The sequence below is a fragment of the Syngnathus floridae genome, chromosome 14 (assembly GCF_059516105.1).
Source record: "Syngnathus floridae isolate MCC-2025c chromosome 14, RoL_Sflo_1.0, whole genome shotgun sequence".
Lineage (NCBI taxonomy): Eukaryota > Metazoa > Chordata > Actinopteri > Syngnathiformes > Syngnathidae > Syngnathus > Syngnathus floridae.
The window spans coordinates 10,352,877-10,376,605 of record NC_142426.1 but is presented as its reverse complement, the minus strand read 5'-3'; the positions used below and the strand labels follow the sequence as shown (position 1 = coordinate 10,376,605).

The following is a 23,729-nucleotide window of genomic DNA, read 5'->3' as shown; positions in this document are numbered from 1 at the left end:
CAAGTAATTACAGTAGTACCTTTACTTATGAACTTTATTTTACACTACTAACGAACAGGGAATGCTGGGAGGGGGGGGCTCCAGTTGTTATCTCAAAAGGTTCACAAGAATAGGCGTTCGTAAGTAGAGGTACCACTGTATTTCTAAACTTTACTCGGGTTGTCTTCATGAGATTGCTTTGACGATGAGACATTTTTGAACGTGATAAAGACAGAGTTTGGCATATGGCCTAGCAATGTAAATCAAGTAGCTCTGCTTTTTAGCAAATGAAACAAAAGATACATGAGGAAAAAAACGGTGTCAAGTCCGGTTTGTTTTGTGTTAATATTTAAAGCAGTAAACTAGTATGTGAATGATTGCTCCAACGTCACAGAAAACAATTGTTACATCTTCCTGTATTGTGGTTCACTCATTTATAGGTGACCGTTTAGAATGCAATGCATAAAGGCAATCATTTTATCACTTGTGTATACGTCACGAATGAACGTGAGAGTCAGTCTTATCTCATTTTATAATTGAATGACAGGTAATGTTCAAATTTTAATCTTTTGATTGTGTTTCATTCAGCTGAGGAAAAAAAAAAAAACAAGCCAAAAAGCATCTCAGAATTGTGTTTAACTATGGAGGCTGCGTTCACCGACTGGTATGCTGACCTGTAAAGGGATGAACTGATGATGTGAGCCCATGGGCAGAGTATTGACTGGCTGTGGCCTCGAGACACCAGGAAACGTTCCCTCTGCTCTGTAGAACGCTGGGTTTGGATGGGGGTGAGGGTGGCGTGGCAGAGGCATTCCCCAGATAGGGGCGGGAGAACAACCCCGCTGGGGCATCATCAAGCCGCCTACATAGATCAATACAAGTGCTGTGAGCAAATTCTGTTCCAGTCACAATATTGCTTGATAATGAAAATATAAGAAGAATGGAATGGAAAGTTCACTTGCATTCTCCCTATTAGCAGGTGTGATCAAATGTTTACGGTTTTTTATATTACATGGATTTACCTGGCTGGTTGTAAACAGGAGGCCTGGCTCTGAAGGCTGGAGACTGGAAACCCGCCACTCCATGGAACGGAGGGGGTTGACGAGGGAAACCTGAGCCCAGTGACTGCTAACAGGGCAAAAAGTTTGACTGTTATAGATTCTCTCTCTCTCTCTCTCTCTTTTTAACTAAATAATGGTACGTGAAATGACAGAAAACAAATCTAATCCGAGGTTGTGTTGTGTAGTATGATCAACTGAAATCCACTACTGAATCACTACACAACACAATGCTCAAAATGTGCTTTCTTTGCAGAGCAGTTAGCAAATCAATAACCCAATTTGAGGGACAACTTTCTAATATTTTGTTGGTCAAATTTCTTTTTTTTTTTTGCAGATTAAACTCTGGGAACTGAAGCAAGAATTTTATTAAACAGTAAAAAACATGACTATATAGAAAGAATTTTTTTGGTCAATATATAGAATCAACAATCAAATTCACATCATGTATAACAGTAAAGTTGACTTAATTGTCTTGAACCAAAGCGAAATTGATTTTTAAAAAGCTCTGCTGTAATGTAATTTTATCAAATTTTGTCGTACCAGTCGCTGTAAGGCAAAGGCAGCAGCTTTCTCCTTGGCTTCGTTTTCTGATTGACACTGAGGCCCGTGAAGAGTCAAACCGTTGGACAGCTTAACCTGACACACCGCAACACCCTGCAGACACAGCCCAGATTTTTGTAAGATTGCAGCAATGCATTGTTTTGTTTCAAATCCAGGACATTGGATGCCAGAGAAATATTGCAGTATTACCAGTCTGTTGTGCATAAAGCTGAACTCCGGTGGTGCCATGCCGAAAGCGACACACACGCACTCCAACTCCGACACCTTAGTGGCCATCAACGCGTTGAGCAGGTGAACATAGGTATCAGGCACAGGAGAAGACGATTGAGCTTTATCTCCATGGGGAAGATTCATTTGTGCCGCTAGTTGAGGGGGGGAAAAAATCAAATGTGACAACAGGCTTTAACTGTATTCGCGAAAGGTGAAGCACTAAGTGGTGAGGGATCACTGTACATAGGAATAAGGTACCTAATTTTTTTGACTTTCTTCTTGTGTTTTGCTTCTGGTTGTTAGCAGTCTCCTGAGGGGCAGAACTTCCTGTTGCAGTGCCATCAATCTTCAGCATCTCCTTCAACACCTTTGTGCCCTTCTACAAGCACAGTCAGTTGGAACACTATCTTAGTACAACGGTGCTTGTTTTTGTCGTAAAGGGTCACTCTAATTTTAGAGATGGGATTCACAAAAGAAACATCCGTTTTCTTTTGTTGCAAGACTGATACTGACCATTGCAAAGGACTGTGGTGACAAAGGCTCATCGGATTGGGTGGCGGTTGTTTGTAAAGGGGCTGGAGGAAGATTTGCAGGACTCTGTTGGCTGTCCTTCGAAATCTTAAGGCTGGCTATCAGGTCCTCAAACTCAGTTGATGTCTGATTGAATAAATACAAATTTAAACAGGAGAAATAAAAATAGGATAAGTTTGCAGCCAATTTAACACTCAAGAGAAACGTTGGTCAAACCACAACCACCTCTCCGTGTGTGTGAATACCTTGTTGACTGTGTTCTGCTGAGATAAAATTGAAACGTCATCTTCGTTTTTCTTCAACAACTTAATGAGACCAGCAGAGGGCTGCGGAGTACACACAAATACACAAACTACATTTTTCACGATACCTATTGACTTTTACAGATCACGTTTTAAACCAACATGGTCGACAGACAAGATTTGCTTTTGCAGGCCACGTAAAATTATGCGGCAGGCTCGACCTGGCCCCAAGTCTGTGAGTTTGTACACTTGTGTCTAATATGATGATAGTGAAAAAAATCAGTGCGTTATCAAAGCACTGTGCAGAGAGACAAAAATATATATAAACATGAGCAAAAAATGAGCGCTTACATTAGTTTGCGATTGAGCAGGAGGTTTATGGGAAGTAGAGGAGTCTAGCAAAGACTGCCATACAGTCATGTACATGTCTTGACTCTGTAATGACAAGTGGACAAAGTATAAAGTCTGCAGAGAAAAGTCTGTAATGTTTATCCCGGGTAGAAAAACTCACCTTATCCTGTTGCTTCTGCATAGCAGCCTTAGAGTTTTCGCTGCCTTGGTAGGCTGGTCTTACTTCACTGTGTTTATTATGCTATTAGGTAAAACAAAGAGAATGAGGGGAAAAAAAAAAAAGATTGCAAGAATCGTGACAACGATGAGATAAAAATAATCCCTTACTTGCGTTGATATAAAGGGTGAACGTGGAGAATGGTTGAGGCTAGCAAGATGATGATGGGAGTTGAAGTTGGTGGCAGCAGCAGGTTGAGGTTTGACAATGGCGGTGATTCTGTTGTCCATGGATTCCACTCGGGCACCATGCGATTGGTTAAGTAGCGCACAGGGCGGTAGACGGTAACAACGAGGTGATGTGCACCTGAGGATATCAGAAAGTCTCGTCTTAGATCTTAGCAGCATTATATTGAACATCCTGACACAAGGAGACGTGGAAAGCAGGCAGGACATGCCAATTGCCATCATTAAGAATGCGAAGTAAACTTTTTACTGTCATTCTCACAACAATTGGCCATGGCTGTACACAACTGATGTCGTAACTCATCATATTGGCTTCAATTACCTGATATTAAGCCCTCCAGCAAATTCCTCGTCAAACAGCACCTCATAGAGAACCTCGTCCTCACGCTCAGCTGAAAGGCAAAATATGCACAATATTAATTACATCTTCATCGTTTAGTATGTCCACACACATATTTGTCTTCCAACAAATGAAATTGACGAGTCTGAACTGATGTGTCATCACCTCCTTTAATGCCAATAACAGTGCCTCGGAGACCCAACGGGACAGTGAAGCTCTCTCTGACATTGATGACACGGTCAAACAGGCGATACTCTGCATTGGGGTCTGGGACCACACCCTGTTGCTGCTCCAAGGGCTACATGGAAATAAGAGAACGTGGATGCCTGAGAGAAATCCTAAACTTGTGCTACTTCTCAGATTTGCATTGCCATTGAAAACCCCACAGATGGATGCAAAGATGATAGTGTCTTATTTAATCATACAAAAGCAGAAAAACATAACCATATATGTGAAACAGGAACCTAATATCCACCAATATATCAGACATTCCTCAAAGGACAGTAATATAAAAACTATGGGAGGACATCTTTAACAAACTTGACCATTACAAAAGAAAAAATACAAACCCTAAACAGGAGATGCGGCTTTACGGTGACTCGAACGTTCTTTGTACTCCTTTTCACCTGGGTTACATGATAGGCATAGAAAGGAAAAATATGGTTAAGCGCTGAAACAAATCAACAATAGCGCAGAAAAGAATGTGTGTGCTTGTGTGTGTATAACACCTTGGCTTTCTCCACAGCCTCCTCAATTTTCTCGATGACTGCGGCGTCCAACACTTGCAAGTCACATGACGCTCTGCTGATAGAGCTGACGGGGTGATTTTTCAACCATGTCATGATTTCAGCCACCTTTTCTGCCCTGTGGACCGTTAGGAAGTTGTTAAGTGCTAGTCTTTAACTTAAAAATGTCTGGTATAACTTTAAGCCTTACTAGTGGTGTGCTGGACACAAACTACATATACGTACATATTTCATTAGGAAGAACAAAGTGTCATAAGATTTAGACTGACAACTTTGTGTTATGATTTGGTTTTTATCTGAGGTTTACCAAATATAAAATACCTTTAAGGAAGGACTATATTATTAATTATTTTATTATAAATATAACCTATTAGGTACACTGTTTATACATGAGGGCAAGTACAAGTATATGCACTGACCCATTGTGGTCTTCCCCGGGCCAGATGTCGTCTTCATAGAACACATCATCGTGACTGTTTCTTGCAACAGTGTCAAACACCTCAGGAAATCTATAAAAGTATAAATGATAGTATATTAAAATACAATATATTTCCAATAAATTATTTAAAATCCCACTTGAATGGCAATGTTCTGTTTTACCTTTCTAAGTATTCAGCTAATAGCTCCTCCACAGCAGCAGAGTAAAGCCATTCCTTCTCAGTTCTCTTGGTGTACCCTGGAACTTCCTCATTCTTCTTGTTAAACTTCAGGTTCAGGCCAACATTACCTTTTTGCTCTCCACAGGGGCTAAAAATGTATTTGCAGACATCAAGCACAAATGGCTTAGTCATGAGGGTAGTAATAAAGACACGTTTTTGAAATACACTGGAATTTCACGAAATACGGTAATTTCTGTTCCATCAAGCACATCTGAATGTGTCACGCACGCGCAAAAAAGAAAAAAAAAAGTTACGTTTATAGGCTACACTTTTCTATAAGACAGAAAAATACACACTAAGTGAAAAAAGATAGCGACTTATAGTCTGGTAAGTATAGTACTGTACTGTACTTCTTTTTAGATCCTCTGCCAATGAAGATGCTTCCAGAAAAGCGGGACACAAGGTAGCCGCTAATACCAAGCCGGGACGCCACAATGTACCCAGGGCTGTACTTTACACAGTATTTCTACAAAACACAAAAGACAAATACATTCAGAAACATCAACTGGAGACATACTTTTAATTTGTGTGTGTGTGTTTGTGTAATGGTGAATGTATGTCTTACATGCAGGTTTTGGATTAGAACCTCTAGTTGGGGTTCATATGGGAGGTTGAAAACCACACGCAAACGGCCATCTTTGATGACATCGCTGGAATCTTGCACCTGTTCAGAATGTACGAGTGATAGACGTGCGGTTGCAATGGTTGGAGTGAGATCCAAAGTCTTAGAAGTGTAGAAATTGCAGTTAACTGACCTTGCCCATGGCAGCATACAAGTAGTGGTTCCCCACCATGAAAACAGTACTTTGTGGAGGATAGAGGTCTTCTAAGCTCTTAAAGCAGGTCAAAGATGAATAAAAGGCCTCAATGTCCTAGAAAAGTGAGCACAGCGGTGAATGATAATGTATATGACATTAGCAATGCTTTCATCCAGATGAAATGAACCATAATTTTAAAATGAACAATAAGTAACATGAATGAATGAATGTCTTCATCCCAAAGCTTGACAAAAATGTGTTTGAGAATGGAAGAGAGAAGAGACATTTGCTAGGAAATGCAATTAGCTTTGGCAAATGACCTTGGTTGCATGACTCGTCAACAAGTACTATTACTAGTCAACTAGTGAGCAATAGTTGAAACTTGTGGAACGTGTACCTGGACGACAGTCTGGTAGGCAAAAGGAAGGACCTGCTTCGCCCACTGTTTCTCCAACTCGACCACACCGTTCGACTTTGGGACGTATTTTCTTCCTGTCAGCAGTTGTCCATATAAAACCACTGTTGTTTCATTCACTGTTATGCCTTTCCTCTTCAGGTAGCTACAAAATATGGGATTGGGGATGAATGACAGATGAGATTATGTATGTAATTGAAGAACAGTTTTTTCATTATTTGAAAATGATTTTTGTTCGCGTTTGAGCCTTACTGTTCTGTTATTCCTTGGATGTCTTTTATCCAGTCCCTCTGCTCCTTGTCTAAGAGGTATGTGACTCTGGTCGGTGGAGGGGTAGAAGACCTGTCATAGACTCGTTGGACCCCTGATGGTTCATCTAGACAAAATCTTTGAAGCATACGAATTTTTTTATTTATTTAAGATGATCCGAACAAACTAGTCTACGTTTTTGCTCGTTGATGAATGAAACTTTCTGCATTAAAACACCGTAAAAAAATCTTCGCCAGGAAAAAAAAAAAGTTTACTTGGCGTGTCCATCTGTCACAGCAATGATGCGTGCTTCCTCCAGATGCGGCCAGTTGACAAAGACTGACTTCCCCAGTACTTGTTCAGCAACCTCCTCGCAATCCTATAAAGAAGACAGAGCACATGTTAGCGACGGAGAAGTGCGGGGAAACAACACTTCATCATCGTGGTTATAATTTGCAAGAGAGCAGTCATTTCTATTATGCACCATATTTTATACTGAAGCTAGATAACCAAGTATTAAAGTAAAGTACTTCCACATACACACACATTATCATTAAAATGAAAGACAAGAGCGCTCACCAATTCCTCTTTCTGACTGGGGAGGATCTCCAGTATCATATTGTCACCTCTGCTGCTTTGTTGGAATACCACCACCCCGCTCTTCTTCATACTAAACTAAAAGAACAAGTACAAATAAATAATAGAAAGAACAAGACAATGTGCTTATTGATCACAATACATCTAAATCTCATCTGCAAACAAAAGGGTTCTGCATAAAATACCTTGTGTTTTATGTGACGTAGTGTGGGGAATCCACAAAAATACAGAGCTGAGCGATCCACACTCCTGCCAATGTGGTTTAGTGGAACATGCCAGGCATCCATGGGAATGTTTTCTTTCCTGGAAAACCCAGGGGCATAACAAATTAACTTGGAGTGGACATTTCAAATGAGAGCTGTTAGATGGATGCATTCCATTCCAATACGCATCTAAATGATATTCATCTCTCCATTCATATATTATATCTTAGCTATACTTAGTTAATGTGGTGATGAAGTAACTGCAGAGCGATGACAAGAGACAACCACAAAACAATGAAGACAAAGGGAAAAGAAGAACGAGAATATATTTTAATTCTGCCATGCAATTATGATGGGTTAATGTGATTTGTGTTTGACATAGTATGATAAGATTTTAGAAATCTGACTGAGCTCAGTTTACCAGTGTAAGAGTTAAGGGGTGAAGTGTGCATCTACCTGACATGGCAATGGATGATATTTGGGAAGAGCTGAGGAATGGTGGAGTCGTATGTGAAGTCTTCCTCATGGTCATATGTATACAGAGCGCACTCTGTATGATTATTCCTGGCTTTCTCTTCTTTTGTCAGCTTATAATTGCAGCTCTCCATGGCCGCTAACAAACACCTCTGTTACGAGACAACAACAAAAAAAAAAGAGAACATTCAAGAAAATTTATAAAAGCGTTATGGTGTTTTGATTTACTTTACCTCATCGATGAAAGGAATTAGCACCACAGCCTCCCACTCCTGCTGCTTGCCATTGAGGTCTGTTCCGAAGTCCGTAGGGTAATATTCGATAATGGGAGACGTTTCACTGGTCATCAGGTGCTGGAAAGTCAAAAACAGTGCACTAATTAATTCCATTGTGACCACATCTGTCAATGAGGGTTCAGCAACTTTGTTCTTCCTCCTGCAAGCTACATTCAAGAGTTTACTGTTTGTACATTGTCTGTTACGTAAACATTTATTAAAAAAGGTTTAAAATGAACATAAAGCTTAGTTTGTATAGGGAAATGAATACATTACGATTATTCTGGGGGAAATTACCCATTGAGCACTAGAATCAATCAAAATCCTGGAAAGGAAAAAAAAAAAAAGATATAGCCCAAAAGTGCATTGCCATGCGCTAGCTGTGGCGAACTGCCAAAAAACAAAACAAAACAACAAACTTACAGCATTTCTGGTTTATTTATTAGGCTAGGCTGAAATACTTTATTTTGAAAAGTGACCGGATTCTCTCCCTAACATCTATGACTGACTCTTCTTAAAGGACATCATGTTGTCTGGGTTGTGTGATGCTAATATTAAATCCACAAGTTAGCAAAATGAGTAAAACAGATGTATTTGGATGGTTTCTTTGCAATGAGAAAAAGGTCCAGTGAGGATGTGTGTGTTACCCTGTAACATTCAGGCAAAAGCTCCATGCTGGCAGCGGGCAAGACTGCCAAGAGTTGCTGGAAGGGCAGGAAGGGTTTCCCAAAGTCAAAGGTCAAGGTAAACTCTGAAAAATTCCTGATGTCTGACAGGAACGGTGCATAGTGGTAGGGGTAAAACCTGCCGAAACAAAGATAGTATTAATAAGCTTAACCCTTTAAGCATCAAGGATGCAAAATTGCGCACCAAGCAACACACACAATATGCCTTGATCTCTAGCAATTTTTTAAAATGGTGATATCAAAAGTGAGTAGGTATTAAAAAAAACTGATGCCTCATGGGTTAAAACCAACATCTCTTTGGCAGTTAAAAAAAATTACAAATAAATAAAAATAACGTCTCACACTCCAATTTGTTTCAGAAGATATTAAGTAATAAAGGGCAGGCCACTGAAAGATTAAATGGGAATTTGTTCTCACCAGCTCCAGGATTTAACCCCATGATAATAGTAGTGAAGAATCCACTGGATGCCTTCAACGTAACATTTGGCCTGCTTTGATAGAAAATCACTGTAAAAGAATTAACACAGACATTGTTTCAGGTTACTTTACAAAATATCATTATATATAATATTATTTAGAAAAAAAAAATCGCGTAGCTAAAATAAAAAAATACTTAACCATGAGCGCCAATAATTGTGGAGGGCACTGCACTTATTTTGGAATAAAAATGTCTCCACTTACCCACTACAATATGTGCTTGGAAAACATCGTATAAATATTCTAACAGTTATGAGTGGGTGCTAAAACTTACTCAGACACTGTGTCGACACCCATCTTGGTCATATAGTACGTGCGCTTGTACTGTCTAAACTCAGTTTCAAATATATCATCTTCCTCCTCCTCATCCTCGACAGTAGGTACTTTCCCACCGTCTGTCACTTTATCAGGTGACGTCAGGTCTACCAGAAGGAGAGAACAATCCTGTAAAACACGCAAGAAGTGTGGTAATTACCACATGTATGCAGGAAAACACAACAGGGAATATTGGATGAGGTTTAATAATTGACTACCGCCCTACCTCTTTCTTGTGGGTGCGTTTACTGGCAGCTTCCATCTCTGCTGCTTGACCCGCCGCCTCATTCAGGTACTTGTTACCAACTTTACTCTCAAACCACTTCAAGTCCACAAACACCTCACTGAAATGTTCACGGTCAAACTGGACAGCGGTAGCAAAATACAATACGTTAAACGAGGTTTTCTTAATACTTAATATAGTATTTACTGTATTTGTGTATACTATACACATACTCTATACTGTACGCACATACTGTACAAACACCTTTACATAGGACTGACACCAATATTAATTCTATCGACTTATCGTTCTATGAACAATACGTGGATCAGCAAGATGTAATGGAGAAATTACTTATTACTAGCACTAGAGAAAGCAATACCCTAGTACAATAAAAAAAGAGTGTTGCTTTAATTCTAAAATCCGCACCTCAGAGAGTTTTTCCAAGTATTTCTCAAAGTTTCCGAGGTTAAGATGGCCATTCTCGTTCAGATAACCTGAGAACAAAAAAAAAAAAAACAATTTGATTCACATCACAGTGATGAGCATTGTAGTTCGGTATGTAGGTTTGCACCCCCATGGAAATTTGCCAAATTTCATTCAAACGTCGTTCAAGAAAATTGTTACAATTTAATTTCATAAAGATTGTTTGGTCCAAAAGGTAGTTACATAATTATACTGTTTCAAATCATTTTTTGTCTTAATATTTCTTCTTTTTTTTTTCTTATGTACTAACATTTTCTTGTGATTAATATTTTTTTTCATGAGCCCTACAGCCCTACAAGAGGCGTTACCAATTTTGTAAATAGATGTGGACATATTTTGTCCACATTTGAAATTGTATTTTTGTCCTACATCTTGTTAAGAAGTCTGCGGTCTGATTTGGACCTCTGGTAAAAACAATACCCTTCCAAGCTGCCCATCCCTGCTCTACAACTTGGTCTAAAACGTTATATTGTATCAGGCTTACTACGTAACACAGAATTAAAACACAAGAGCGTCAACACAGAATACTTTTTCGTTCGTGACTTTCTCACCATCAAGACTGGGTAGCACACTGATGTAAGTCTTATACAACAACGGCAAAGCATCGTGATTAATGTGAAGATGAGGAAGGTGAGGGATGAAGTCATTTCCAACAAGGAAGCTCATTAGAATCCAGTCATCTATTATCCGCTCCAAGTCATATTTAGAGCCCAACTGATTCTAAAAAAAAAAAAAAAACATCCATCAAGATCATTTTAATTATGCAAGCTTTATGTGTTTCAAACATGATGTGAGTGTCTGATCTCCAACCTTAGCCTCAGAGAACTCATAGTTAATGTATTCCCTCATCAGCGACAAGTGGAGCAAATGGAACGTTGTCTCCTCTGGAGCAGTTACCCTGGAAGGAATGAGACGGACAGGATTTTTTCACCAAGGAGTTTTCAAGCACTTTAAATGACAATGTCAAGTCATTTTCATGATTCATTGTTCAAAAAAAACATGAAATATGTTTAACGATAAGTGCTGAAAACATGTTTGAATACTGAGATGTACCGTATTTTCCAGACTATAAGGCGCACCTAAAAACCTAAAATTTTCCCAAAAGCCGACAGTGCGCCCTATAGTCCGGTGCGCCTTATAGTCCGGAAAATACGGTAATACTGGTCAGATATAGCGTCAAATTCTTTTTCACAATTTTTAGGCATAGCTAAAAGGGGCCCAGTGCTGCATTTGGTGAAGTGGCCTGAGTTGTCACTCACCTACTGTATAAAGCCCATTTTCCATTGTACCGGTTCTACTTCCGAATAACCTGGTGGTCAAAATTCAACCTTTAAAAAGAACAACATTCAAACCTTTTTTGGGATTTCTTTCCTCCAAAGCGGACCTCTTCTCTGAGTAGCGAGAAATTTGGCTCATGGCTGGTCAAACCCAACATGATCTATGAATGGGCCAAAACAACATGCCGCATTAATACACTTTCACGTCAAATTCCCATGCACACCAATCATACCAGGTCGGCATCCAGGCCATATAAGCAGTGCCGGGTGTTAGGGTCATGAAGTGGCTTCGAAGTCTCTGAACGTATGAATTCCATGATCTTATGCTCGCCCTCGCCAGGGGTCTATAAAACAATTGGAAAGGCTCCAATTTGGTCAGTAGATCAATTTTAGCAAGATATTTGTTAAGACCAAAGTGTTAATCCACACGCACCTCATGGCCAGACAAGTAGATTTTGACATTCTTCCAAAGTTTGTCAGTGGAGAGTTTCATGTGGACAAAATACTTCAGCTGATCTTGGAGTCTCACCATAAACTCAGTGCCTAGGAAGAGATGACCAAGGATGTCAAATTTGCTAATGCAATGAAAATAACATGTCGTTAATCTCGTGTACTTTCTATTGTTACCATATAAGATCAATATGGAAAAAATGGGGGAAATTGGGCCTTTTTTTATTTATTTATTTAAAAAAAAAAAGGCATCTTTATTCATATACAAGTGTGACATTTAAAAGCATTTGAAAAACATATTAGTACAAGCAAACAATTTTGACACAGAAGTGGCTATTTGGATGTTCCAATTTTTTTTTTTTTTTTTTTTTTTTAAAGTGACATCAATGCCTGCAAATGACCTTGGTTTGAAAGCCTAGTCGGACACCCTGACCCTAGTTTGAAACCTTAATTAGCGATAGCAAGACTCCTTGGAAACCCTAACCCTAACCCTAACTCTAGCTTTGAAAGCCTAGTTACAAACTCTAATCTAAGAAACCCTAAAAGTAGTTGGAAACTCTCGTTGGAAAGCCTAACCCTAGCTTTAAAACCTAGTTCAGAACCCTGACCTTGGTTTGAAAGCCTAGTCGGACACCCTGACCCTAGTTTGAAACCTTAATTAGCGATAGCAAGACTCCTTGGAAACCCTAATCCTAACCCTAACTCTAGCTTTGAAAGCCTAGTTACAAACTCTAATCTAAGAAACCCTAAAAGTAGTTGGAAACTCTCGTTGGAAAGCCTAACCCTAGCTTTAAAACCTAGTTCAGAACCCTGACTTTGGTTTGAAAGCCTAGTCGGACACCCTGACCCTAGTTTGAAACCTTAATTAGCGATAGCAAGACTCCTTGGAAACCCTAACCCTAACCCTAGCTTTGGAAACCCTAACCCTAACCCTAACTCTAGCTTTGAAAGCCTAGTTACAAACTCTAATCTAAGAAACCCTAAAAGTAGTTGGAAACTCTCGTTGGAAAGCCTAACCCTAGCTTTAAAACCTAGTTCAGAACCCTGACCTTGGTTTGAAAGCCTAGTCGGACACCCTGACCCTAGTTTGAAACCTTAATTAGCGATAGCAAGACTCCTTGGAAACCCTAACCCTAACCCTAACTCTAGCTTTGAAAGCCTAGTTACAAACTCTAATCTAAGAAACCCTAAAAGTAGTTGGAAACTCTCGTTGGAAAGCCTAACCCTAGCTTTAAAACCTAGTTCAGAACCCTGACCTTGGATTGAAAGCCTAGTCGGACACCCTGACCCTAGTTTGAAACCTTAATTAGCGATAGCAAGACTCCTTGGAAACCCTAACCCTAACCCTAACTCTAGCTTTGGAAACCCTAACCCTAACCCTAACTCTAGCTTTGAAAGCCTAGTTACAAACTCTAATCTAAGAAACCCTAAAAGTAGTTGGAAACTCTCGTTGGAAAGCCTAACCCTAGCTTTAAAACCTAGTTCAGAACCCTGACCTTGGTTTGAAAGCCTAGTCGGACACCCTGACCCTAGTTTGAAACCTTAATTAGCGATAGCAAGACTCCTTGGAAACCCTAACCCTAACCCTAGCTTTGGAAACCCTAACCCTAACCCTAACTCTAGCTTTGAAAGCCTAGTTACAAACTCTAATCTAAGAAACCCTAAAAGTAGTTGGAAACTCTCGTTGGAAAGCCTAACCCTAGCTTTAAAACCTAGTTCAGAACCCTGACCTTGGTTTGAAAGCCTAGTCGGACACCCTGACCCTAGTTTGAAACCTTAATTAGCGATAGCAAGACTCCTTGGAAACCCTAACCCTAACCCTAGCTTTGGAAACCCTAACCCTAACCCTAACTCTAGCTTTGAAAGCCTAGTTACAAACTCTAATCTAAGAAACCCTAAAAGTAGTTGGAAACTCTCGTTGGAAAGCCTAACCCTAGCTTTAAAACCTAGTTCAGAACCCTGACCTTGGTTTGAAAGCCTAGTCGGACACCCTGACCCTAGTTTGAAACCTTAATTAGCGATAGCAAGACTCCTTGGAAACCCTAACCCTAACCCTAACTCTAGCTTTGAAAGCCTAGTTACAAACTCTAATCTAAGAAACCCTAAAAGTAGTTGGAAACTCTCGTTGGAAAGCCTAACCCTAGCTTTAAAACCTAGTTCAGAACCCTGACCTTGGTTTGAAAGCCTAGTCGGACACCCTGACCCTAGTTTGAAACCTTAATTAGCGATAGCAAGACTCCTTGGAAACCCTAACCCTAACCCTAACTCTAGCTTTGGAAACCCTAACCCTAACCCTAACTCTAGCTTTGAAAGCCTAGTTACAAACTCTAATCTAAGAAACCCTAAAAGTAGTTGGAAACTCTCGTTGGAAAGCCTAACCCTAGCTTTAAAACCTAGTTCAGAACCCTGACCTTGGTTTGAAAGCCTAGTCGGACACCCTGACCCTAGTTTGAAACCTTAATTAGCGATAGCAAGACTCCTTGGAAACCCTAACCCTAACCCTAGCTTTGGAAACCCTAACCCTAACCCTAACTCTAGCTTTGAAAGCCTAGTTACAAACTCTAATCTAAGAAACCCTAAAAGTAGTTGGAAACTCTCGTTGGAAAGCCTAACCCTAGCTTTAAAACCTAGTTCAGAACCCTGACCTTGGTTTGAAAGCCTAGTCGGACACCCTGACCCTAGTTTGAAACCTTAATTAGCGATAGCAAGACTCCTTGGAAACCCTAACCCTAACCCTAACTCTAGCTTTGAAAGCCTAGTTACAAACTCTAATCTAAGAAACCCTAAAAGTAGTTGGAAACTCTCGTTGGAAAGCCTAACCCTAGCTTTAAAACCTAGTTCAGAACCCTGACCTTGGTTTGAAAGCCTAGTCGGACACCCTGACCCTAGTTTGAAACCTTAATTAGCGATAGCAAGACTCCTTGGAAACCCTAACCCTAACCCTAACTCTAGCTTTGGAAACCCTAACCCTAACCCTAACTCTAGCTTTGAAAGCCTAGTTACAAACTCTAATCTAAGAAACCCTAAAAGTAGTTGGAAACTCTCGTTGGAAAGCCTAACCCTAGCTTTAAAACCTAGTTCAGAACCCTGACCTTGGTTTGAAAGCCTAGTCGGACACCCTGACCCTAGTTTGAAACCTTAATTAGCGATAGCAAGACTCCTTGGAAACCCTAACCCTAACCCTAGCTTTGGAAACCCTAACCCTAACCCTAACTCTAGCTTTGAAAGCCTAGTTACAAACTCTAATCTAAGAAACCCTAAAAGTAGTTGGAAACTCTCGTTGGAAAGCCTAACCCTAGCTTTAAAACCTAGTTCAGAACCCTGACCTTGGTTTGAAAGCCTAGTCGGACACCCTGACCCTAGTTTGAAACCTTAATTAGCGATAGCAAGACTCCTTGGAAACCCTAACCCTAACCCTAACTCTAGCTTTGAAAGCCTAGTTACAAACTCTAATCTAAGAAACCCTAAAAGTAGTTGGAAACTCTCGTTGGAAAGCCTAACCCTAGCTTTAAAACCTAGTTCAGAACCCTGACCTTGGTTTGAAAGCCTAGTCGGACACCCTGACCCTAGTTTGAAACCTTAATTAGCGATAGCAAGACTCCTTGGAAACCCTAACCCTAACCCTAACTCTAGCTTTGGAAACCCTAACCCTAACCCTAACTCTAGCTTTGAAAGCCTAGTTACAAACTCTAATCTAAGAAACCCTAAAAGTAGTTGGAAACTCTCGTTGGAAAGCCTAACCCTAGCTTTAAAACCTAGTTCAGAACCCTGACCTTGGTTTGAAAGCCTAGTCGGACACCCTGACCCTAGTTTGAAACCTTAATTAGCGATAGCAAGACTCCTTGGAAACCCTAACCCTAACCCTAGCTTTGGAAACCCTAACCCTAACCCTAACTCTAGCTTTGAAAGCCTAGTTACAAACTCTAATCTAAGAAACCCTAAAAGTAGTTGGAAACTCTCGTTGGAAAGCCTAACCCTAGCTTTAAAACCTAGTTCAGAACCCTGACCTTGGTTTGAAAGCCTAGTCGGACACCCTGACCCTAGTTTGAAACCTTAATTAGCGATAGCAAGACTCCTTGGAAACCCTAACCCTAACCCTAACTCTAGCTTTGAAAGCCTAGTTACAAACTCTAATCTAAGAAACCCTAAAAGTAGTTGGAAACTCTCGTTGGAAAGCCTAACCCTAGCTTTAAAACCTAGTTCAGAACCCTGACCTTGGTTTGAAAGCCTAGTCGGACACCCTGACCCTAGTTTGAAACCTTAATTAGCGATAGCAAGACTCCTTGGAAACCCTAACCCTAACCCTAGCTTTGGAAACCCTAACCCTAACCCTAACTCTAGCTTTGAAAGCCTAGTTACAAACTCTAATCTAAGAAACCCTAAAAGTAGTTGGAAACTCTCGTTGGAAAGCCTAACCCTAGCTTTAAAACCTAGTTCAGAACCCTGACCTTGGTTTGAAAGCCTAGTCGGACACCCTGACCCTAGTTTGAAATCTTAATTAGCGATAGCAAGACTCCTTGGAAACCCTAACCCTAACTCTAGCTTTGAAAGCCTAGTTACAAACTCTAATCTAAGAAACCCTAAAAGTAGTTGGAAACTCTCGTTGGAAAGCCTAACCCTAGCTTTAAAACCTAGTTCAGAACCCTGACCTTGGTTTGAAAGCCTAGTCGGACACCCTGACCCTAGTTTGAAACCTTAATTAGCGATAGCAAGACTCCTTGGAAACCCTAACCCTAACCCTAACTCTAGCTTTGAAAGCCTAGTTACAAACTCTAATCTAAGAAACCCTAAAAGTAGTTGGAAACTCTCGTTGGAAAGCCTAACCCTAGCTTTAAAACCTAGTTCAGAACCCTGACCTTGGTTTGAAAGCCTAGTCGGACACCCTGACCCTAGTTTGAAACCTTAATTAGCGATAGCAAGACTCCTTGGAAACCCTAACCCTAACCCTAGCTTTGGAAACCCTAACCCTAACTCTAGCTTTGAAAGCCTAGTTACAAACTCTAATCTAAGAAACCCTAAAAGTAGTTGGAAACTCTCGTTGGAAAGCCTAACCCTAGCTTTAAAACCTAGTTCAGAACCCTGACCTTGGTTTGAAAGCCTAGTCGGACACCCTGACCCTAGTTTGAAACCTTAATTAGCGATAGCAAGACTCCTTGGAAACCCTAACCCTAACCCTAGCTTTGAAAGCCTAGTTACAAACTCTAATCTAAGAAACCCTAAAAGTAGTTGGAAACTCTCGTTGGAAAGCCTAACCCTAGCTTTAAAACCTAGTTCAGAACCCTGACCTTGGTTTGAAAGCCTAGTCGGACACCCTGACCCTAGTTTGAAACCTTAATTAGCGATAGCAAGACTCCTTGGAAACCCTAACCCTAACCCTAGCTTTGGAAACCCTAACCCTAACCCTAACTCTAGCTTTGAAAGCCTAGTTACAAACTCTAATCTAAGAAACCCTAAAAGTAGTTGGAAACTCTCGTTGGAAAGCCTAACCCTAGCTTTAAAACCTAGTTCAGAACCCTGACCTTGGTTTGAAAGCCTAGTCGGACACCCTGACCCTAGTTTGAAACCTTAATTAGCGATAGCAAGACTCCTTGGAAACCCTAACCCTAACCCTAACTCTAGCTTTGGAAACCCTAACCCTAACTCTAGCTTTGAAAGCCTAGTTACAAACTCTAATCTAAGAAACCCTAAAAGTAGTTGGAAACTCTCGTTGGAAAGCCTAACCCTAGCTTTAAAACCTAGTTCAGAACCCTGACCTTGGTTTGAAAGCCTAGTCGGACACCCTGACCCTAGTTTGAAATCTTAATTAGCGATAGCAAGACTCCTTGGAAACCCTAACCCTAACCCTAACTCTAGCTTTGAAAGCCTAGTTACAAACTCTAATCTAAGAAACCCTAAAAGTAGTTGGAAACTCTCGTTGGAAAGCCTAACCCTAGCTTTAAAACCTAGTTCAGAACCCTGACCTTGGTTTGAAAGCCTAGTCGGACACCCTGACCCTAGTTTGAAACCTTAATTAGCGATAGCAAGACTCCTTGGAAACCCTAACCCTAACCCTAACTCTAGCTTTGAAAGCCTAGTTACAAACTCTAATCTAAGAAACCCTAAAAGTAGTTGGAAACTCTCGTTGGAAAGCCTAACCCTAGCTTTAAAACCTAGTTCAGAACCCTGACCTTGGTTTGAAAGCCTAGTCGGACACCCTGACCCTAGTTTGAAACCTTAATTAGCGATAGCAAGACTCCTTGGAAACCCTAACCCTAACCCTAGCTTTGGAAACCCTAACCCTAACCCTAACTCTAGCTTTGAAAGCCTAGTTACAAACTCTAATCTAAGAAACCCTAAAAGTAGTTGGAAACTCTCGTTGGAAAGCCTAACCCTAGCTTTAAAACCTAGTTCAGAACCCTGACCTTGGTTTGAAAGCCTAGTCGGACACCCTGACCCTAGTTTGAAATCTTAATTAGCGATAGCAAGACTCCTTGGAAACCCTAACCCTAACCCTAACTCTAGCTTTGAAAGCCTAGTTACAAACTCTAATCTAAGAAACCCTAAAAGTAGTTGGAAACTCTCGTTGGAAAGCCTAACCCTAGCTTTAAAACCTAGTTCAGAACCCTGACCTTGGTTTGAAAGCCTAGTCGGACACCCTGACCCTAGTTTGAAACCTTAATTAGCGATAGCAAGACTCCTTGGAAACCCTAACCCTAACCCTAGCTTTGGAAACCCTAACCCTAACCCTAACTCTAGCTTTGAAAGCCTAGTTACAAACTCTAATCTAAGAAACCCTAAAAGTAGTTGGAAACTCTCGTTGAAAAGCCTAACCCTAGCTTTAAAACCTAGTTCAGAACCCTGACCTTGGTTTGAAAGCCTAGTCGGACACCCTGACCCTAGTTTGAAACCTTAATTAGCGATAGCAAGACTCCTTGGAAACCCTAACCCTAACCCTAGCTTTGGAAACCCTAACCCTAACCCTAACTCTAGCTTTGAAAGCCTAGTTACAAACTCTAATCTAAGAAACCCTAAAAGTAGTTGGAAACTCTCGTTGGAAAGCCTAACCCTAGCTTTAAAACCTAGTTCAGAACCCTGACCTTGGTTTGAAAGCCTAGTCGGACACCCTGACCCTAGTTTGAAACCTTAATTAGCGATAGCAAGACTCCTTGGAAACCCTAACCCTAACCCTAACTCTAGCTTTGAAAGCCTAGTTACAAACTCTAATCTAAGAAACCCTAAAAGTAGTTGGAAACTCTCGTTGGAAAGCCTAACCCTAGCTTTAAAACCTAGTTCAGAACCCTGACCTTGGTTTGAAAGCCTAGTCGGACACCCTGACCCTAGTTTGAAACCTTAATTAGCGATAGCAAGACTCCTTGGAAACCCTAACCCTAACCCTAGCTTTGGAAACCCTAACCCTAACCCTAACTCTAGCTTTGAAAGCCTAGTTACAAACTCTAATCTAAGAAACCCTAAAAGTAGTTGGAAACTCTCGTTGGAAAGCCTAACCCTAGCTTTAAAACCTAGTTCAGAACCCTGACCTTGGTTTGAAAGCCTAGTCGGACACCCTGACCCTAGTTTGAAATCTTAATTAGCGATAGCAAGACTCCTTGGAAACCCTAACCCTAACCCTAACTCTAGCTTTGAAAGCCTAGTTACAAACTCTAATCTAAGAAACCCTAAAAGTAGTTGGAAACTCTCGTTGGAAAGCCTAACCCTAGCTTTAAAACCTAGTTCAGAACCCTGACCTTGGTTTGAAAGCCTAGTCGGACACCCTGACCCTAGTTTGAAACCTTAATTAGCGATAGCAAGACTCCTTGGAAACCCTAACCCTAACCCTAGCTTTGGAAACCCTAACCCTAACCCTAACTCTAGCTTTGAAAGCCTAGTTACAAACTCTAATCTAAGAAACCCTAAAAGTAGTTGGAAACTCTCGTTGAAAAGCCTAACCCTAGCTTTAAAACCTAGTTCAGAACCCTGACCTTGGTTTGAAAGCCTAGTCGGACACCCTGACCCTAGTTTGAAACCTTAATTAGCGATAGCAAGACTCCTTGGAAACCCTAACCCTAACCCTAGCTTTGGAAACCCTAACCCTAACCCTAACTCTAGCTTTGAAAGCCTAGTTACAAACTCTAATCTAAGAAACCCTAAAAGTAGTTGGAAACTCTCGTTGGAAAGCCTAACCCTAGCTTTAAAACCTAGTTCAGAACCCTGACCTTGGTTTGAAAGCCTAGTCGGACACCCTGACCCTAGTTTGAAACCTTAATTAGCGATAGCAAGACTCCTTGGAAACCCTAACCCTAACCCTAACTCTAGCTTTGAAAGCCTAGTTACAAACTCTAATCTAAGAAACCCTAAAAGTAGTTGGAAACTCTCGTTGGAAAGCCTAACCCTAGCTTTAAAACCTAGTTCAGAACCCTGACCTTGGTTTGAAAGCCTAGTCGGACACCCTGACCCTAGTTTGAAACCTTAATTAGCGATAGCAAGACTCCTTGGAAACCCTAACCCTAACCCTAACTCTAGCTTTGAAAGCCTAGTTACAAACTCTAATCTAAGAAACCCTAAAAGTAGTTGGAAACTCTCGTTGGAAAGCCTAACCCTAGCTTTAAAACCTAGTTCAGAACCCTGACCTTGGTTTGAAAGCCTAGTCGGACACCCTGACCCTAGTTTGAAACCTTAATTAGCGATAGCAAGACTCCTTGGAAACCCTAACCCTAACCCTAGCTTTGGAAACCCTAACCCTAACCCTAACTCTAGCTTTGAAAGCCTAGTTACAAACTCTAATCTAAGAAACCCTAAAAGTAGTTGGAAACTCTCGTTGGAAAGCCTAACCCTAGCTTTAAAACCTATTTCAGAACCCTGACCTTGGTTTGAAAGCCTAGTCGGACACCCTGACCCTAGTTTGAAATCTTAATTAGCGATAGCAAGACTCCTTGGAAACCCTAACCCTAACCCTAACTCTAGCTTTGAAAGCCTAGTTACAAACTCTAATCTAAGAAACCCTAAAAGTAGTTGGAAACTCTCGTTGGAAAGCCTAACCCTAGCTTTAAAACCTAGTTCAGAACCCTGACCTTGGTTTGAAAGCCTAGTCGGACACCCTGACCCTAGTTTGAAACCTTAATTAGCGATAGCAAGACTCCTTGGAAACCCTAACCCTAACCCTAGCTTTGGAAACCCTAACCCTAACCCTAACTCTAGCTTTGAAAGCCTAGTTACAAACTCTAATCTAAGAAACCCTAAAAGTAGTTGGAAACTCTCGTTGAAAAGCCTAACCCTAGCTTTAAAACCTAGTTCAGAACCCTGACCTTGGTTTGAAAGCCTAGTCGGACACCCTGACCCTAGTTTGAAACCTTAATTAGCGATAGCAAGACTCCTTGGAAACCCTAACCCTAACCCTAGCTTTGGAAACCCTAACCCTAACCCTAACTCTAGCTTTGAAAGCCTAGTTACAAACTCTAATCTAAGAAACCCTAAAAGTAGTTGGAAACTCTCGTTGGAAAGCCTAACCCTAGCTTTAAAACCTAGTTCAGAACCCTGACCTTGGTTTGAAAGCCTAGTCGGACACCCTGACCCTAGTTTGAAACCTTAATTAGCGATAGCAAGACTCCTTGGAAACCCTAACCCTAACCCTAACTCTAGCTTTGAAAGCCTAGTTACAAACTCTAATCTAAGAAACCCTAAAAGTAGTTGGAAACTCTCGTTGGAAAGCCTAACCCTAGCTTTAAAACCTAGTTCAGAACCCTGACCTTGGTTTGAAAGCCTAGTCGGACACCCTGACCCTAGTTTGAAACCTTAATTAGCGATAGCAAGACTCCTTGGAAACCCTAACCCTAACCCTAGCTTTGGAAACCCTAACCCTAACCCTAACTCTAGCTTTGAAAGCCTAGTTACAAACTCTAATCTAAGAAACCCTAAAAGTAGTTGGAAACTCTCGTTGAAAAGCCTAACCCTAGCTTTAAAACCTAGTTCAGAACCCTGACCTTGGTTTGAAAGCCTAGTCGGACACCCTGACCCTAGTTTGAAACCTTAATTAGCGATAGCAAGACTCCTTGGAAACCCTAACCCTAACCCTAGCTTTGGAAACCCTAACCCTAACCCTAACTCTAGCTTTGAAAGCCTAGTTACAAACTCTAATCTAAGAAACCCTAAAAGTAGTTGGAAACTCTCGTTGGAAAGCCTAACCCTAGCTTTAAAACCTAGTTCAGAACCCTGACCTTGGTTTGAAAGCCTAGTCGGACACCCTGACCCTAGTTTGAAACCTTAATTAGCGATAGCAAGACTCCTTGGAAACCCTAACCCTAACCCTAACTCTAGCTTTGAAAGCCTAGTTACAAACTCTAATCTAAGAAACCCTAAAAGTAGTTGGAAACTCTCGTTGGAAAGCCTAACCCTAGCTTTAAAACCTAGTTCAGAACCCTGACCTTGGTTTGAAAGCCTAGTCGGACACCCTGACCCTAGTTTGAAACCTTAATTAGCGATAGCAAGACTCCTTGGAAACCCTAACCCTAACCCTAGCTTTGGAAACCCTAACCCTAACCCTAACTCTAGCTTTGAAAGCCTAGTTACAAACTCTAATCTAAGAAACCCTAAAAGTAGTTGGAAACTCTCGTTGGAAAGCCTAACCCTAGCTTTAAAACCTAGTTCAGAACCCTGACCTTGGTTTGAAAGCCTAGTCGGACACCCTGACCCTAGTTTGAAATCTTAATTAGCGATAGCAAGACTCCTTGGAAACCCTAACCCTAACCCTAACTCTAGCTTTGAAAGCCTAGTTACAAACTCTAATCTAAGAAACCCTAAAAGTAGTTGGAAACTCTCGTTGGAAAGCCTAACCCTAGCTTTAAAACCTAGTTCAGAACCCTGACCTTGGTTTGAAAGCCTAGTCGGACACCCTGACCCTAGTTTGAAACCTTAATTAGCGATAGCAAGACTCCTTGGAAACCCTAACCCTAACCCTAACTCTAGCTTTGAAAGCCTAGTTACAAACTCTAATCTAAGAAACCCTAAAAGTAGTTGGAAACTCTCGTTGGAAAGCCTAACCCTAGCTTTAAAACCTAGTTCAGAACCCTGACCTTGGTTTGAAAGCCTAGTCGGACACCCTGACCCTAGTTTGAAACCTTAATTAGCGATAGCAAGACTCCTTGGAAACCCTAACCCTAACCCTAGCTTTGGAAACCCTAACCCTAACCCTAACTCTAGCTTTGAAAGCCTAGTTACAAACTCTAATCTAAGAAACCCTAAAAGTAGTTGGAAACTCTCGTTGGAAAGCCTAACCCTAGCTTTAAAACCTAGTTCAGAACCCTGACCTTGGTTTGAAAGCCTAGTCGGACACCCTGACCCTAGTTTGAAATCTTAATTAGCGATAGCAAGACTCCTTGGAAACCCTAACCCTAACCCTAACTCTAGCTTTGAAAGCCTAGTTACAAACTCTAATCTAAGAAACCCTAAAAGTAGTTGGAAACTCTCGTTGGAAAGCCTAACCCTAGCTTTAAAACCTAGTTCAGCACCCTGACCTTGGTTTGAAAGCCTAGTCGGACACCCTGACCCTAGTTTGAAACCTTAATTAGCGATAGCAAGACACCTTGGAAACCCTAACCCTAACTCTAGCTTTGAAAGCCTAGTTACAAACTCTAATCTAAGAAACCCTAAAAGTAGTTGGAAACTCTCGTTGGAAAGCACATCAGCTGAATAGAAGCATGCTGTAATACTGGTTGAGTGTTGTGCGTGCGTGCATGACTACAGTCCGCTCCAACTAGTTGTCGGTTGGCAAGGTACTTGGCCAGATTGAA

General features: G+C 41.0%; 1 protein-coding gene across 4 annotated transcripts in view; it reads right to left on the bottom strand.

Moving 5' to 3' along the window:
• xrn1 (5'-3' exoribonuclease 1) overlaps positions 1-23,729 on the bottom strand; it is a 34,806-nt gene that overhangs the window by 9,715 nt on the left and 1,362 nt on the right. For 3 of the 4 annotated variants that reach the window (XM_088396363.1, XM_088396365.1, XM_088396364.1), the window contains exons 4-39: positions 11,951-12,060; positions 11,751-11,861; positions 11,593-11,678; positions 11,051-11,138; positions 10,792-10,960; positions 10,184-10,251; positions 9,758-9,895; positions 9,491-9,660; positions 9,157-9,246; positions 8,701-8,857; positions 8,012-8,131; positions 7,761-7,930; positions 7,287-7,404; positions 7,084-7,179; positions 6,780-6,883; positions 6,508-6,642; positions 6,238-6,400; positions 5,838-5,954; positions 5,648-5,746; positions 5,433-5,548; positions 5,024-5,170; positions 4,843-4,932; positions 4,406-4,541; positions 4,247-4,303; positions 3,843-3,975; positions 3,660-3,729; positions 3,263-3,458; positions 3,096-3,176; positions 2,936-3,019; positions 2,588-2,668; positions 2,325-2,468; positions 2,070-2,190; positions 1,791-1,963; positions 1,581-1,694; positions 1,002-1,107; positions 654-841 (exon numbers count right to left, since the gene is read on the bottom strand). In XM_088396363.1, the coding sequence (XP_088252489.1) occupies positions 654-841; positions 1,002-1,107; positions 1,581-1,694; positions 1,791-1,963; positions 2,070-2,190; positions 2,325-2,468; positions 2,588-2,668; positions 2,936-3,019; positions 3,096-3,176; positions 3,263-3,458; positions 3,660-3,729; positions 3,843-3,975; positions 4,247-4,303; positions 4,406-4,541; positions 4,843-4,932; positions 5,024-5,170; positions 5,433-5,548; positions 5,648-5,746; positions 5,838-5,954; positions 6,238-6,400; positions 6,508-6,642; positions 6,780-6,883; positions 7,084-7,179; positions 7,287-7,404; positions 7,761-7,930; positions 8,012-8,131; positions 8,701-8,857; positions 9,157-9,246; positions 9,491-9,660; positions 9,758-9,895; positions 10,184-10,251; positions 10,792-10,960; positions 11,051-11,138; positions 11,593-11,678; positions 11,751-11,861; positions 11,951-12,060 (4,346 nt within the window). The remainder of the gene's footprint in view (positions 1-653; positions 842-1,001; positions 1,108-1,580; positions 1,695-1,790; positions 1,964-2,069; positions 2,191-2,324; positions 2,469-2,587; positions 2,669-2,935; positions 3,020-3,095; positions 3,177-3,262; positions 3,459-3,659; positions 3,730-3,842; positions 3,976-4,246; positions 4,304-4,405; positions 4,542-4,842; positions 4,933-5,023; positions 5,171-5,432; positions 5,549-5,647; positions 5,747-5,837; positions 5,955-6,237; positions 6,401-6,507; positions 6,643-6,779; positions 6,884-7,083; positions 7,180-7,286; positions 7,405-7,760; positions 7,931-8,011; positions 8,132-8,700; positions 8,858-9,156; positions 9,247-9,490; positions 9,661-9,757; positions 9,896-10,183; positions 10,252-10,791; positions 10,961-11,050; positions 11,139-11,592; positions 11,679-11,750; positions 11,862-11,950; positions 12,061-23,729) is intronic. The other variant, XM_088396366.1, reaches the window with a different exon arrangement.